The 15,688-nt window shown below is 54.5% G+C and overlaps 2 protein-coding genes across 2 annotated transcripts in view; one reads left to right on the forward strand and one right to left on the reverse strand.

The window, feature by feature from the left end:
• Positions 1 to 264: 264 nt before the first annotated feature.
• SCN3B (sodium voltage-gated channel beta subunit 3) lies at positions 265 to 9,677 on the reverse strand. The gene is made up of 6 exons (XM_054395575.1): positions 9,513 to 9,677; positions 9,163 to 9,274; positions 6,928 to 7,091; positions 3,555 to 3,780; positions 1,288 to 1,426; positions 265 to 328 (listed from the first exon to the last, which is right to left on the reverse strand). The coding sequence occupies exons 1-6, from the start codon at positions 9,675 to 9,677 to the stop codon at positions 265 to 267; spliced, it is 870 nt and encodes a 289-aa protein (XP_054251550.1).
• A 360-nt stretch (positions 9,678 to 10,037) lies between these two features.
• Positions 10,038 to 15,688, forward strand: part of ATP12A (ATPase H+/K+ transporting non-gastric alpha2 subunit) — an 85,001-nt gene continuing 79,350 nt past the window's right edge. The window contains exon 1 of the mRNA XM_054395576.1: positions 10,038 to 10,140. Within this exon, the coding sequence (XP_054251551.1) occupies positions 10,038 to 10,140 (103 nt within the window). The remainder of the gene's footprint in view (positions 10,141 to 15,688) is intronic.

The following is a 15,688-nucleotide window of genomic DNA, read 5'->3' on the forward strand; positions in this document are numbered from 1 at the left end:
TGCTTCTAAGACCACTGGGGAAGCTCCACATTGCTATCAGTGCCCACACCACCCAAAGATACCTCTATTGCTTCTAAGGCCACTGGGCACGCTCCAGAGAAGGAGGGGCACAGCCAGCCTCCAGGATTCTCCCATCTGCCTTTTCTCCAGCCCCCCACACCTCCCAACCCTCTGTAGCAAGGCTTCCAGGCTGGCTGCAAGCAGCAGCTTGGCTGTTTCCTCAGTGCCCACCTGGGTGCCGCTGGCTCTGCTGGCTCCTCTCTGCTATTCCTCCACTGGCACAGCACAGTTTTCCTTGTTCTCTGATGGGATTGCAAGGTAGTCTGTCCTGTAGTGGGAGGGAAGGAGGAAAGCATAACCTCAGCTGCTACACTGCAAAAAAGAAAAGCAATTTGTGTCTGATCACCCTCCCAGAGACACTGAGTGCCTGTAAGAACGCCTGGCAGACACTTGGCACAGCTTGCCCGGGGTGGGGTTCATAGGATCACAGCTCAAAGGATGTTAGGGGTTGGAAGGGACCTCAAAGATCATCAAGTCCAATGCCCTGCCAGAGCAGGACCATAGAATCCAGCACAGGTCACACAGGAACACATCCAGATGGGCCTGGAAAGGCTCCAGAGCAGGAGACTCCACAACCTCTCTGGGAAGCCTGCTCCAGGGCTCTGTGGATGTGGCTGGTCCCTCCCTGGAGGTGTTCCAGGCCAGGCTGGATAAAGCCTTGAGCAACCTGGGCCGGTGGGAGCTGTCCCTGCCCGTGGGAGGTGTCCCTGCCCATGGTAGGGGGGCTGGAACTGGATGATCTTTAAGGTCCCTTCCAACCCAACCCATCCCATGGCTCTGTGGATCTCTAAGGTGACAAATGTCACCTGTGGAAGGTGCTCACAGTAGGACACTCCCCTGGGCACAGACACTGAGCCTTCCCTTCTGTACCATCCCACCCACACAGGTGGAACAAAGAGCATCCTTGTCCAGGATCAGTATAAATGGAGCAGCACAGAAGCCAGAAGTGTGTCAGCAGCATCTGTGAGTCAGAGCTCTGCAAAGAGGCCTTCCTGGAGAGCACCTCTGCATGGTTCAAACCAGGCCACTGTGCAGCACCACAGCCACCCTCCCTGCCTGGTGCATCGTGCCAGTCTCTCTTTTGCTGCTCCTGAACATTGCAGAGATTTCAGGCAGAGCTAGAAATGTGCAGCAGCAAAGTTCAGTCTTCCTGCAGGTTGATCTGGACCGAGACACCTTGGAGAGCCCTGACAGAGCAGCTCCTGTCTGGAGAGAGTTCACACTCACGCATTCTCCTGGGCAGCCTCCTCTGCCTTGGAGACCTTCCTGTAGCAGTAAACCATTTCTATCAGCAGCCACAAGGTGAGGAAGACCAGCAGAATGTACATCATGATTTCAGAGATGACCGAGGTGAAGTCTTCTCCAGCTGATGAAGAGAACAAAATGATCTCTGCTCAGCACAACAGCAGCTCCACTGACACTTTCCACCCCCACATCATCCTCCCCAACCCATCGTTGCCAGAGGCACCTGGATGCCACTACTCTGTGAGGGGGCAAAGGAGTGAACCTGCCAACAGGGTCATAGAATCAGGATCATAGAATCAGTCAGGGTTGGAAGGGACCTCAAGGATCAGCCAGTTCCAACTCCCCTGCCATGGGCAGGGACACCTCACACCACAGCAGGCTGGCCAGAGCCTCATCCAGCCTGGCCTTGAACGCCTCCATAGGTGACCCATTCCAGGCTCTCACCACTCTCATGGGGAAGAACTTCTTCCTCATGTCCAGTTTGAATCTCCCCACTTCCAGCTTTGTTCCATTCCCCCCAGTCCTATCACTCCCTGACACCCTCAAAAGTCCCTCCCCAGCTTTCTTGGAGCCCCCTTCAGATCCTGCAAGGCCACAAGAAGGTCTCCTGGGAGCCTTCTCCTCTCCAGACTGCACAACCCCAACTCTCTCAGGCTGTCTCCAGAGCAGAGCAGCTCCAGCCCTCTGCTCATCCTCCTGGCCCTTCTCTGGACACCTTCCAGCCCCTCCAGATCCTTCCTGCAACAGAGGCTCCAGACCTGGACCCAGAGCTCCAGGTGGGGTCTCAGCAGAGTGGAGCAGAGGGGGAGAATCCCCTCCCTGGCCCTGCTGGCCACACTTCTCCTGCTGCAGCCCAGGCTCTGCTTGGCTCTCTGGGCTGCAAGTGCTCCCTGCTGGCTCCTGCTGAGCTTCTCCTCCCCCAGCACCCCCAAGTCCCTCTCCTCAGGGCTGCTGAGATCTACTCTTCTCCAGACTGAACCACACTGGAACAGGTTCCCCATGGAGCTTGTGGATGTCCCCTCCCTGGAGGTATTCAAGGCTAGGATGGATGAGGTCTTGAGCAACTTGGGCTGGGCTGGTGGGAGGTGTCCCTGCCCATGGCAGGGGGATAGAACTGGATGAGCTTTGAGGTCTCCTCCAATCCTGACCATTCCATGACACACCAGCAGCAATCCCACTGCATGTTCCCAGCAGAATCAAACATGCAGAGGCTTGGATATGCCTGGCATCCTCTGCCATCCACATGCTGATACAGATTGCTCTCCATCAGCCCACCACAGTCTCACCCTCTGTGCTCTTTGTGCATCTCTCTCCCTGGTCTAACTTGGCTGTAGCTGTGCTGCCAAGGGGTTGAAAGAGATCAGAGCACAGATCTGCTTTTTGGGGAATGGGAGGCACAGCAGAACAAGAAGAGGGCTAAAAGCTCTCCTCCTGATCTAAGGAGAAGAGTGCATTGCCCACTGGTGCCTAACAAGCCAGGACTTCAGCACTGAACTGAGCAAAACCAAGAGGAACAGAAAGACTCAGGAGCAGTGCTGCAAGAAGGAGGGACTGGGAGAGGGTGGAAGGAAGAGACTGGTGTCAAAATGGAGAATAAACTCTTCCATGAGGGAGGAGGTGGAAGGAAGGGAGAAGAGCTGTGGAGAAAATGGAAGCTTCTGCCTGCTTCCTGTGTCTGCCAGCTGTTGTCCCAGCCTGTCAAGATCACTACACCTTCTCAACACCCACACACAGACCACTCAGAGCCTACAAAAGAGGCTGCAGGCAGCAAACAAAATCAGAGAATCCCAGAATGCCAGGTTGGAAGGGACCCCAAAGACCTTTCTAGGTGACAGTAGAGCTGCAATGAGCTGGCCCAGCACCCTGCCAAGCTGAGGCTTCAAACTCTCCTGTGCAGGGGACTCCCCTTGGGAGATGACTCCAATGTCTGACTGTGTTCATGGGGGAAAATTGTCTCCTGGAGTCCACTGGGAATCTCCCCAGCAGTAACTTCTCCCCATCACCCTTTGTCTTTGCCATGGGACTCTCCATCCTCCTGCTAGCCACCCTTTCTCTCCTGCTCCTTGGTGATAAGGTCTCCTCTTCTCAAGGCTGACCCAACCCATCTCTCCCAGCAGGCCTTTCCCCCCACCCCCCCTGCAGTGTCTGTGGCTGCCAGAGCCTCACACAACCACCTGGCAGCTCAGGCTCCCCTCTCCCACAGCGCCAGGAGCGCCTCCAGCCCTGCCTCTCTGCCCTGTCCTCCCTACCCTCCTCCACCACGGTGAGGTGGATGACCCTGGAGCTGGTGAAGAGGGGTCTGTGGATCTCGAACTCGAACTCCCTGGTGATGTTGCAGGTGTAGGTGCCCGAGTCGTTCAGGGTGACGTTCAGCACCGTGATGGACACATCCTGCATGTCCTTGCTCCCGTTCCACTGCAGCCGCCCGCTGAAGCGGCTGGGCAGCTCCTGGTTGGCATTCTTGTGCTTGTAGATCTGTCAGGGAAGAGAAGAGGAAGGGCTCTGCTGGTGGCCGACTCCTAGCCTGGGACAACACCACAGCATAGGATCAGAGGGGTTGAAAGGAACCTTTGAGGATCATCAAGTCCAACTCGCCCTTCCCAGAGCAGCACCACAGCAGCTCCACTGACACTTTCCACCCCCACCTCATCCTCCCCAACCCATCTCTGCCTGGCTGCCTGGCTGCCACTACACTGTGAGGGGGCAAAGGAGTGAACCTGCCAACAGGATCATAGGATCATAGAATCACTCAGGGTTGGAAGGGACCTCAAGGCTCAGCCAGTTCCAACCCCCCTGCCATGGGCAGGGACACCTCACACCAGATCAGGCTGGCCAGAGCCTCATCCAGCCTGGCCTTAAACACCTCCAGGGTTGGAGCCTCAACCACCTCCCTGGGCAACCCATTCCAGGCTCTCACCACTCTCATGGGGAAGAACTTCTTCCTCACGTCCAGTCTGAATCTCCCCACTTCCAGCTTTGTTCCATTCCCCCCAGTCCTGGCACTCCCTGATATCCTAAAAAGTCCCTCCCCAGCTTTCTTTCTCCCCAGCATAGCATAGGTCACACAGGGACACATCCAGATTGGGCTGGAAAGGCTCCAGAGAAGGAGACTCCACAACCTCCAGAGCTCTGTGACCCTCACAGTGCAGAAGTGTTGAGGTGGAACCTCCTCTGCTGCAGTTTCCATCCATTGCCCCTTGTCCTATCCCAGAGTGCAACTGAGCAGAGCCTGTCCCTGTCCCCTCCCTCTTAACTCCCAGCCCTCAGAGATTTATAAACATTTATTAAATCCCCTCTCAGCCTTCTCCTCTCCAGACCAAACAGCCCCAGGGCTTTCAGCCTCTCCTCATAGGGCACTGCTCCAGTCCCTTCAGCATCCTGGTAGCTCTCTGTTGGACTCTCTCCAGCAGATCCCTGTCCCTCTTGAACTGGGACATCATCCTCTAGCTACACACAGGTGTGTTCAGGGCTACAGCTGCCTCAGCAACAGCAGCTCTTAATATTCTGTCACCCTCTGCCTCAAAATCTCGGGCTGCTCTTTTAAAGACAGAAAAATGAACGATCTCCATCCCAGAGGGAGCAAAAATAAGGCACAGAAACACAGGAACACATCTGGACAATGACACTGAAGATCAGCAGTGATTAGGACCTTGCAGTCTTTGTGTCTTGCCTGGTGGTCTCTGCACCTAAAGTCATCTTGAGAAGGAGCCACAGAATAAATGGAGTCGTTTTTGGTGATGTTCAAGGGATGTTCAAGTTGAATGGAAGTGTTGCAGGGTAGATGTGACAGCATGAAAATGGTAGCTCACAAGAACAGAGCTTGGGTGACTCTCACAGCACATTCTGGGGCAGGGGAGTGAATTTTCAACCCACCACACTGGCTGCCACAGTCCCCATCATGAAACTGCCTGCCCCAGCTCTCTATTCCTTAGCATTGGTTGGGTTCCCACTGGCAAATGTCTCACCCAGGTCGCCAAAAGGAAATTCCCACCTCCTTCCCTGGCTTGATCCCTTTAGTTCTCAGACAGAAGGAGAATATTTGTTATTTTATAGAATCCTAGAATCAGTCAGGGTTGGAAGGGACCACAAGGATCATCCAGTTCCAACCCCCCTGCCATGGCCAGGGACACCTCACACCAGATCAGGCTGGCCAGAGCCTCATCCAGCCTGGCCTGAAACACCTCCAGGGATGGAGCATCAACCACCTCCCTGGACAACCCATTCCAGGCTCTCACCACTCTCATGGGGAAGAACTTCTTCCTCATGTCCAGTCTGAATCTCCCCACTTCCAGCTTTGTTCCATTTCCCCCAGTCCTATCACTAACTGATATCCTAAAAAGTCCCTCCCCAGCTTTCTTGGAGCCCCCTTCAGATCCTGGAAGGCCACAGTAAGGTCACTTCAGAGCCTTCTCTTCTCCAGCCTGCACAACCCCAACTCACTCAGGCTGTCCTCATAGGAGAGGTGCTCCAGCCCTCTGCTCATCCTGGTGTCCCTTCTCTGGACACCTTCCAGCATGTCCATAGCCCTCCTGCAACAGAGGCTCCAGAACTGGATGCAGTACTCCAGGTGGGGTCTCAGCAGAGCTGAGCAGAGAGGGAGAATCCCCTCCCTGGCCCTGCTGGCCACACTTCTCTTGATGCAGCCCAGGATCTGGTTGGCTTTCTGGACTGCAAGAGCACAGCTCCTGTTGAGCTTCTCATCCTCTAACACCCCCAAGTCCCTCTCCTCAGGGCTGCTTTCCAGCCACTCACTGCTTGGCCCTGCTCAACTGTGGTGAAATGCAACCACTGACCTCATGCTTTGTTCTCAGATAGCCATTCAGCCTCTAGCTGAGTCTCCATTTCACCATTCCTGCTTGAATTCCAGTTGCCCCTCACCTGCATGATTCCTGGTTTGATTCACTCTGGAAACAAAATTTCCCTTTTCCTGACAGGGATCCAAACCAATTCACAGAGATCCTCCCACAGTCAGGGTACCACTGCTTTCTCTGGGGCAAAAAAGAGGAAGTCAGCCCTGTCCTGCAGATCTGTTGGAGCCCAACTGAACCTCCAAAGAACAGCTTTGGGATTCAGAAGTGTCCTGAGAAAGGAGACTTGGTCACAGGTCCCTGTTATCACTCCACACTTGTTTCCCTTCTTGATTTTCTTATATGTTAGACTTTGTGTACTCAAGGGATGGAACTGGAAGGGGACACTCATGTCATGAACACCAAGAACTCCACCACAGATTCTCATTTTTCCTGCTGTGAGTTCTTGCTCAGCCCAGATGTGGATAGCAGCAAGCAAGGAAAAGACACTCCAGTTACTGCTCAGAATTGGTGCTGTGGAACCCAGAGGTTTAGGTGCTGCAGAAGATCTGCAGCTTGGAGCTGACCTCCAAGCTCAGCTCCTCTCCTTTGGCTGCCTGCAGCCTGCTGGGCATTTCTATAGGCTTTGAATAAGAAGGTGGCAGAAAGCTTTTGTTCATATTTGGGTCTCTTCTACAGTCTGCCCTGGGGATCCTGCTGCAGGACCTACTTACACTCTCATAAATACCTTTTGGCTTCTCCCACATGAGTTCACCAGGCTGTGCTTCACAGCAAGGCCTATGGAAACAAGAGCTCAGCTACCAAGCATACATACAAGTTCATCTTTGCCACCCTCCGGCTTGTAGTACCACTCCACCATCGTGGTGGCTGTCACCTCTTCCCTCTTCATGCAGGAGATGCAGAGCAGCTTCATGTCCTTCCCTTGGACAGCCTCTGTCTCTGATGGGACTTCAACACATACTGCAGAACAAAAACCAGCTAGGGAAAAGGAGCAGCAGAGAAGACAGAATTACAGAGCCAGCAGTTAGCCACATTTGAGGATCACATCACCTTCCCCCTTCCTCCATGCAAACCATTTGATTCCTCCCTAGCACCCTCTGATAATAACTCCATCTCAGATGTCAGCTTTCACCAAGCTCCTCCCTCTGAGCTGTAAATAATTCACAATAATTAACAGGGGGTGATGGCTCCATGCAGATTCACCTCTGCAGCCTCTCCTTTGCCACAGCTTTGGTTTTCCCCCACACTAATTAATGCCACTTTAGAGGCACTGTTCATCCTCTCCCTGTGCATGCTGAGCAGTTGTAGGAGCAGTTACAGTCTGGTGTAAGAGGAAGCCCAGAGTAAGTGTGGAGGAGCAGCTCACTCTGCTAAGTTGAAAGGTCTGAGTGTTTTATTGGAGTTTTACTGGAGCTTTACTGGAGCTTTACTGGAGCTTTACTGGAGTTTTACTGGAGCTTTACTCCATCAGTGTGTCCAAAGCCAGCTGGGAGGATTTGCCACCCTTCCTGTTTCCAGGCTTTATAAGCAGTACTGGGAACCTGGGGGCTTGGGCTGGAGAAAATTTGGCAGCAGGAGGAGTTACTGATTTTGCATGCATTGCTGTTCAAAATGCTTCCCAATCAGGTCTGTGCTAACGCTGGGAACTCTGAAATGCTGCTCTGCCCAAAGACAGAAATCATTGTCCATGGAGCTACACACTTGGTAAGGACAGGGATGCTTCAGCACCACAGCTCAGACTAAATCCCTGCTGACAGTTGTCCCCTGGGCTAAACAATGCTGGGTTCTGCCTGTCCAAATCTGACTCCAAAGCCTGGAGTTGAGCTCACTGGAGATGCTGACTCTGCTGGCTGCTCCCTCCTCCCCAGCCTCTGAGATACCATTAACCCACTCTCTGGATCATCATGGAATCACAGAATTGTTTCAGCTGGAAAGGACTCTCAAGATCTTTGAGGCCAACCTTCAACAAAACCAACACCATGGCCACTAAATCATGTCCCAGAGTGCCATGGCCACAGGTTTCTTGAACACCTTCAGGGATGGGGACTCCACCACCTCCCTGGGCAGCCTGTGCCAATCTCTGACCACTCTTGCAGAAAAGAAATTCTTCCTCATCTCCAACACAAAACTCTCCTGGCACAATTTCAGGCCATTTCTTTTGGTCAGACACTAGTGAGAGGAGACTGACCCCCACCTCACTCCAACCTCCTTTCAGGGAGTTGTAGAGAGCAATGAGGTCTCCCCTCAGCCTCCTCTTCTCCACACTAAACACCCCCAGTTCCCTCAGCCACTCCTCATAAGACTTGCATCCCAAGACCTATCCTGGAAAGAACCAGATTCCAGTCCTCCCATGCTACCAGGGTAGCACAGTGGAGCCTGGTCGCATCCCAATCCTTGGGCAGCTCCAGCTTTCCAGGAGAGGGAAGAGAGAAGCTCCTGGATGGAGCTTTACTCCAGTGAAACGAGACAGGTAGTGGCAAATGTGCACCCACACAGAGCTGTGCTACGTGCACAGCAAAGGCAGCTGCAGCAGCAGCAGCACCAACCAGCCTCTTCTTGGTGATGGAGGGAAAGCTGTGCTGGTGATAGAATGATTCCCTCCAGGTTATCCAGGATGCATGAAGAACCAGCTCCAACGTGCACTACTTCAGGGTTTGCACATCCTCCCCCAGGCAACCCCATGGTAAATTACATTGCAAATTTCAAGCCGGCAGCAAACAGGAAACAGAGAAGAACTTGCATGCGTATGACAGCACACGCCTGGTGCCCCGAGTCTACTTACAGTTGATCTGTCTTCCCTGCTCGTATTAACTCCATCACGCTCCCACAAACTCCTCACCAACCCCACTCCCTGCTCCTCCTGGAAGCAAAGAAGCCCCTCGGAAGGCTTGGCTGGTCCTCATGACAGCCTGAATGGGGCCTGGCTGGGGAAAGGAGCGCTTTGGGGGAAGCATCCTGAAGCGGGTCCCTAAAGAAGCATCCCGCAGGAGGCAAGTGGCTGCTGTGGTGGAGACCCTGGCTGAAGGCAAGAGGGAACGGAAGCACCTACCCCAGAGCACCAAGGCGGCCGAAGAGGCACCGAGCAGCCTTGGCAGTGCAGCCATTGTTCCGGGCGCGGATCTCAGCCTGGGCAGGGGCTCCTTCGGCTTCTCCTCCCGCTGCTGCCCCTGGACCCAGCGCAACAGGGTACCCGGGGCTGCCGGCCGCGCTGCCGGCAGGGCTCAGGGAGCGGCGGGTGGGCGGCGGGCAGCGCTCCGAGGGTGCCCGGCGAGGGCAGGGCAGGGCTGGGCGGCAGCACCAGGGACAGGGCCGCGGACAGCTCCGCGCCCCGCTCCGCGCAGGGAGGAGCCGGCGGCAGCAGCAGGTGGCTGCGGGCAGCGCCTCGGCTCAGCCCGGGGCCGGGAGGCGGCGGCGGCAGGCGGCGGCTGCTCCTCTTTGTTCCGCGGCCCGGCCGGGGGCTGCGCGCATCCTGCGCGGGGGCGCAGCTCCCTGCCGTGCGCGGCCGCCGACGTCTGCGCGCAGCCCAGCCAAGCCCGGGCGGGGGGCACGGCCGGCGGCAGGCATGCGCGGCCACCTCCCTCCCTGCCTTCCTGCCTCCCTCCTTCCCTCCCCTGGCCCCGGCGGCCGCCGAGGAGGAGCTCGGGGCTCGGGGTCCCCGACCCGTGCCTGCCGCTCGGCGAGGTGCCCTGGGGAGCCGCCGGGCATCCGCCCCTCCTGGGCCGCACGGAGCCGGCAGCCGGGCTGGGGGAGGCGGGGAGGGGATGCGGGCATCGCTCCTCCGAAATAGAGGCGGGGGGAGAGCAGGGAGAGCTGTGAGCTGTGCCTGCGGGGTCACCGAAAGGCCTCTCCTGTAATGAGTTTAATGCCTGCACTTGCACTGCTCTGAAGGTCACAGTTGGCAGTACTGGGAAATCCTCTGTCCTCATGTTCCAGCCTGATTCCCGGGAGTTTAATGCCAGCAGCAGGCTGGGCTTCCTCCTCTTGGACTGGGGCCACCGTGCCCACAAGGGCTTCTCCAACTTTGAAGGTCACAGTGGACAGAGAGGGGAAAAATAAATGCAGTGCTTGGTCGATGTGCTGCCTCTTTTGAAAGCATCTGCTCCATAAGCAGCACAACTCGATCGAGTTACACCTGCCCAAGCCCACCAGGGAACAGCACCTGAGCAAGAGCACCCACAGGGAGACCCTCATCCCCAGACAGGGTGACCTGCAGACACCAGAGAGCAGCAGCTTCCAGCCCTTCAGCGCCCAGCTCTCATCTGGGCACAGCACTGCTGGTGGTGGGCACAGCACTGCTGCTGCTGGTGGGCACAGCACTGCTGGTAGTGGGCGCTACTGTGTGGCCTCCCCAGCACTGCCTGGCATGGGGGGCACCCAAAGGCAATCTGGTCCCTACAGTGCCTAAGCAAAGCAGGACAGAACAAAGACATCCAGCACTTTTCCTAGACATCATCTAATCCTGCCTGCATCAGCAAGCATCTGCCAGCAGCTACTCACAGCACAACTGCCTCCACTCTGTGTAGCTCCAAGTCATTCCTACCTGAGGACATCTTCCCAGTTCTTTACTCTGCTTCATTTTTCTGACCAGACAGCTTACTCTGCCCTGTTCCAGTCTAGCTGTGACCCCTGAACCCTTTGCAGAAGCAGGGACTGACCAAAGCACAGCAGCCCCTACATGCTGGCTGTCAGCTTGGGCTCACTACCCCCTCTGCTCCTAGGCTTCTCTGGGTGGCTGTGCCTCCTACCAGCACACTACTCAAAGAAAAGACCAATTTCCTGTGCCTCCAGGAGCCAGCTGGGACTATGGAGAGCAGCAACTTGTGAGTCAGTGGCCTACACATGCCACAAACACACTTGCAGTTGCCCCCTTAGAAGCCATCCATCATAGAGTCATGGAATGGTTTGGATTGGAAGGGACCTTAAAGATCATCCAGTTCCAACCTCCCTGCCATGGGCAGGGACACTTTCTACCAGGCCAGGTTGCTCAAGGCCTCATCCAACCTGGCCTTGAACTCCTCCAAGGAGGGGACATCCACAACCTCCCTGGGCAACCTGTTCCAGTGCCTCCCCACCCTCACTCTCAAGAATTTCTTCCTCATCTCCAGTCTCAGTCTTCCTTCTTCCAGCTCAAAGCCATTGCCTTTCATCTTATCACTACAAGCCCTTGTCAAAAGTCATTTCCCAGCTTTCTTGTAGCCCAATTCAGGTTCTGGATATCTTGGATATCCAAGTCTCAAAATCTGACTTTTCTGTACAGGAAGAGGAAACGGCAGCCGTGGTACCCAGGGGTGATGGAAGGATGTGGCCTCCTACACCAAGCCATTTGCTTTCTTCCCATTGCCCCTTGCTAGACTCATAACAACTCAACAAAGGGAAGGGGCAGGCTGAGCTCCAAGCTCTTCTGGAACAATCCAGGCTGTGCTGCAGTGGACAATGCCCCTGGCTCTTTCCTTTGACAACCACCTGTTTCATGAGGGAGAGTGGAAATCATAGGAAGCCAAATTGCTCTGCCAGAAAGCACAGAGTGTGGATCAGCAGAGCTGTACTCTTTGTGCTGCTCTAATTACATCTATTACAGAGGATCCTGCCAGGGAGGCAGGAGAGGGGCTGACAGGATTAAGCAGCAGCTCTACAACTGTTGTGGTTGGCAGCCACTGACCAACCCTTCAACCTTTTCTACTCCTGCCTTAGCACAGCCCTGCTGTCAGGTGTCTTGGTGCTCCCCCAGGTCTGTTTAGGAGAAGATAAGGGGACTGGAACATCTGTTTGGAGGAAAGGCTGAGGGAATTGGGGCTTTTGAGTCTGCAAAAGAGCAGCCTGAGGGGGATCTGGTCAATGCTGATCAATACTTCAAGGGTGGGTGTCAGGAGGCTGGGGCCAGGCTTTGTTCAGTGGTGCCCAGAGACAGGACAAGGGGCAATGGGCACAGACTGACCATCAGAAGTTCATCTGAGCATGAGGAGAAACTTCTTGAATGGAAGGGTGGCAGAGCCCTGGAGCAGGCTGTCCAGGGAGGTGGTGGAGTCTCCATCTCTGGAGATATTCCAAACCTGCCTGGCTGTGCTCCTGTGTGACCTTCTCTGGATGATCCTGCCTTGGCAGGGAGGATTGGACTGGATGATCTCCAGAGGTCCCTTCCAACCCCTGCCATGCTGTGATTCTGTGAAGCCTTTTTCCCTTCTAACCCCAGGCAGACCAGAACTCACCTGCTAACCACTTTGACACACAGTGGCATCCTAAAAATGTAATGAGTTGTCCTTCAGAGTCACTCCCATGCAGAGCTGTGAGGTGCTCCTCAGGCTAGATTCATGTTCTGGCTGCTGTTTAAAGAAGGAAAATTGGGCCCAGGGGTGAGGAAAATCTCTGCTGAGACTGGGCTAGGATTGGGGTGGATAGAAACACAAAAAGCCACAGGTTAGGGATGCAAATGGAGGTCACAGCCTCTCCCCCCAACTCAGGAGAAGTTTATTCTTCACCTAGAGCATGCCCTATACTACAGGCAAAACCAAAGAGTGTTTGAAAGGAATGTTTGGAATCTGTCCAGTTCATTAAACTGCCAGAACTTGGGTTGGTTTTGTGCTTTTTAAGAACTTCTCTGCGCTCATTCAGGGATGCTGTGTGGTTTTTTTCAGAATGGAAGGATAAGATACTTGATTCTTGCTACAATCCAGGCACAGCTGGGAACCACTCCAGCCTCTCCAGCAAGCACTGCCCAGCCCTCTTCCAGAAAACTTGCAAGTAAATGGGATGCCAGATTGGGACCTGCTTCACTCTTCAGCCCTGGTGTGGTGCAGAGGAGGTGGGGAGCCTCTCTTCAAATCCCATCCAACACACAAGTGCAGAGCTGCTCTTTCCTACCCTGTCTCAGCCCTGAGCCCAGTGGGCAGGAAGGAGGGCAGGAAACCCCTCAGGCTGCAGGATGCTCAGCACCACAAAGCCCTCAGCCATTTTAAGCCCTCCAGGGGAAATGGTGAATGTTGAGGGAGAGGAATCTTGAAGGCTGTGAGAAGCAGCCCAACTTATCATGTGGGGGTTGCTATGGCAACCCACCCAGTTAATGCTTCATAGGGAAAGGATAAAAAAAAATTGAAAAAAGGAGAGAAAAAAAAAAAGAAAAGAAAAAAGGGCTGGCACTTCTGCACAGGCACAACGAGATGAGGAGATAAAAATAATTCCAGCACCCTGCCCCCACTAATCCCTCACTCTCATGGCCAGGCTAGGGGAGTGGGAACACAAAACCTGTGTGCCTGGCCTCCCTGTGGCAGCTTCCTCTGCAATCACAGCAGCTCACTCCACTGCAAAAATGCCTTCCTGCCTCTGGAGCTGAACATCAGCAAAGCTGCTTCCTTGCACAGCCCCTGCTGCCTGGCAGGAGCCAACACACATCCACTGCTGGCATCAACATCCAGCCTGACCTCGAGGCCTCCAGAGCTGTGCAACCTCCACCACCCAGCAGCAGAGGAGTCCTCTGCTGCACAGTTGCTGGAGGAAAGAGCATGGAATGGCAGAGAGCAGCCTTCCCACTTGCTGACTGCTGCTCCCACTGAGCAGCCTCCAGCCAGAATGAAGGCAGGAAGGCTTTGCAGAAAATCATGCAGGGTAATGTAGAGCAGTTTTGGAAGTGTTGGATTTAATAGCTGCAGGCATCCTGCCCACACACTTTGAAAGCCATTCCCCAGGAATCTGTACCAAGGGAAGGCTTCTCTAGTTCTTCTACAGCCTGCCTGGAGGCTTCTGAGAGCTCATTCACTCTTCTCTTCTTCACATTCAAGTTTTAAAATGCATTCTCCATGCACCTGCCAACATCTGGATTCCCACTGCATACAGGGACACCTCCCACCAGCCCAGGTTGCCCAAGACCTCATCCAACCTGGCCTTGAACACCTCCAGGCAGGAGGCATCCACAGCCTCCCTGGGCAACCTGTGCCAGTCTCTCCCCACCCTCATTCTCAACAATTTTTTCCTCATCTCCACTCTCAGTCTCCCCTCTACCAGCTCAAAGCCATTCTCCCTCATCCTGTCAGTCCCAGCCCTTGTCAAAAGTCCCTCCCCAGCTCTCCTGGAGCCCCCTCAGGTACTGGAAGGCTGCTCTGAGGTCTCCTTGCAGTTTTCTCTTCTCCAGGCTCCCCCAGCTCTCTCAGCCTTTCCCTATAGGACATCTTCATGGCCTCCTCTGGACCCTCTCCAACAGTTCCATGCTGGGGGCATCAGATCTGGAAGCAGCACTGCAGGTGGGGTCTCAGCAGAGCAGAGCAGAGCAGGGGGGCAGAATCCCCTCCCTCATCCTGCTGCTCACACTGCTCTTGATGCAGCCCAAAGCCTCTGTTCTTCATGGGCCACATTCTGACCCTTTAATGCTGGCTGCTCTCCCTTTCTGCTTTCACTGAGGACCCACAAGGCACAGTCCCTTTGCCATCCTTATCCCCCGGAGGCACCACAGGCTGCTCTGAATGCATTTATCTATCCCTGGCTCTCAGAATTGTTTTCCTTTCAGGACTAAGCATGAGGAGGACTGGATGAGAGCTCAACCAAGCCCCAGCAAGCAGGCTGCAGGAGCTGTGTGGGAGCCTTTAATGCCTTCTGTAGCCATGTCAGAGAAATGCTCCCTCAGAGACAGGGCTGCCCTGAGTAAGCCAAAGCCCTGGCAGGACCAGGTGTGCTCAAAAGGCTGGGTTCAAAATTTCCCCCTCTGTGCCCTGCACTTTTGCTAAGCCTTTTGTGGTCAGCAACTAAATCAACAACATTTTTGTTGTGCAGACATTTGATAGACAGAGGCCACGTTTAGAGGTGTGTTACTGCATACATCCTGGAAATTGTAAGCCCTGGTGCTGCTCCAGGTGCTTTTGGGCTGCTGTTTTCTGGGACTGGATGCCAATAACATCAAGCAGGGGATGTGCCCAGAGGCAAACCTTTGTGTGCTGAGACTCCAAGTGCCTTTTTTTTCTTTTTCATTTTCTTATTTAACCAGTCTGGGCTCTAATGAGGTGGCACTTTCACAGCTGTGCTTTTAGGCCCTCTCCTCAGCTCATTCACTTCAGCCCTGGATGAAAATCCATTAGCCTGTGGGAAGGCCACACTGCACCCATTCAGGTTTGCTCACTTCATTTCTCAGCCCTTGCTGTTAGGAGAACACACACACAGCAGTGCATCAATTATTTTAGCACCACACAATGACTGCATTTTCACAAAGAGCAGCTCCTTCAGCAAGGCTCACCTTGGCTGGAGTGGAGGGCTGGTTGCTGCTCTTCCTCACCTGAAGGGGCGAGGCTGAACCTCCTCCCAGCTCTCAACCCAACCTGTGGGTTGCTTTCCAAGTCCCCCAGAAGACAGCTCTGGGCTGCTTCTCAAATGTGGTTTGTTCTCACAGGGCAGCAGGAAGTGCAAAGCATCCCAAGAGACTCTGCTCTGCTGAGATCCCCCCCTTGAATATTCCCTCCAATTCTGCTGTCCCCATGAAAAGAAGGACACAGAGCTGTTGGAAAGAGGCCACAAAGATCAGCCAAGGGCTGGAGCAGCTCTGCTATGAGGACAGACTGAGGGAGTTGGGGGTGTTCAGCCTGGAGAGGAGAAGACTC

Source organism: Indicator indicator, chromosome 34, assembly GCF_027791375.1.
Source record: "Indicator indicator isolate 239-I01 chromosome 34, UM_Iind_1.1, whole genome shotgun sequence".
NCBI classification, from domain to species: Eukaryota; Metazoa; Chordata; class Aves; order Piciformes; family Indicatoridae; genus Indicator; species Indicator indicator.

Excerpts from the sequence above, each read along its gene's own strand:
- SCN3B (XM_054395575.1), bottom strand. The coding sequence starts at position 9,677 with ATGCCTGCCGCCGGCCGTGCCCCCCGCCCGGGCTTGGCTGGGCTGCGC. Across the intron at positions 9,275-9,512 it reads CCTGCCGCCGCCGCCTCCCG|CAGCGGGAGGAGAAGCCGAA; the intron begins GCCCCGGGCTGA and ends GTCCAGGGGCAG. Across the intron at positions 1,427-3,554 it reads CCTCACCGTGGTGGAGGAGG|CTGGAGAAGACTTCACCTCG; the intron begins GTAGGGAGGACA and ends TCTCTTCATCAG.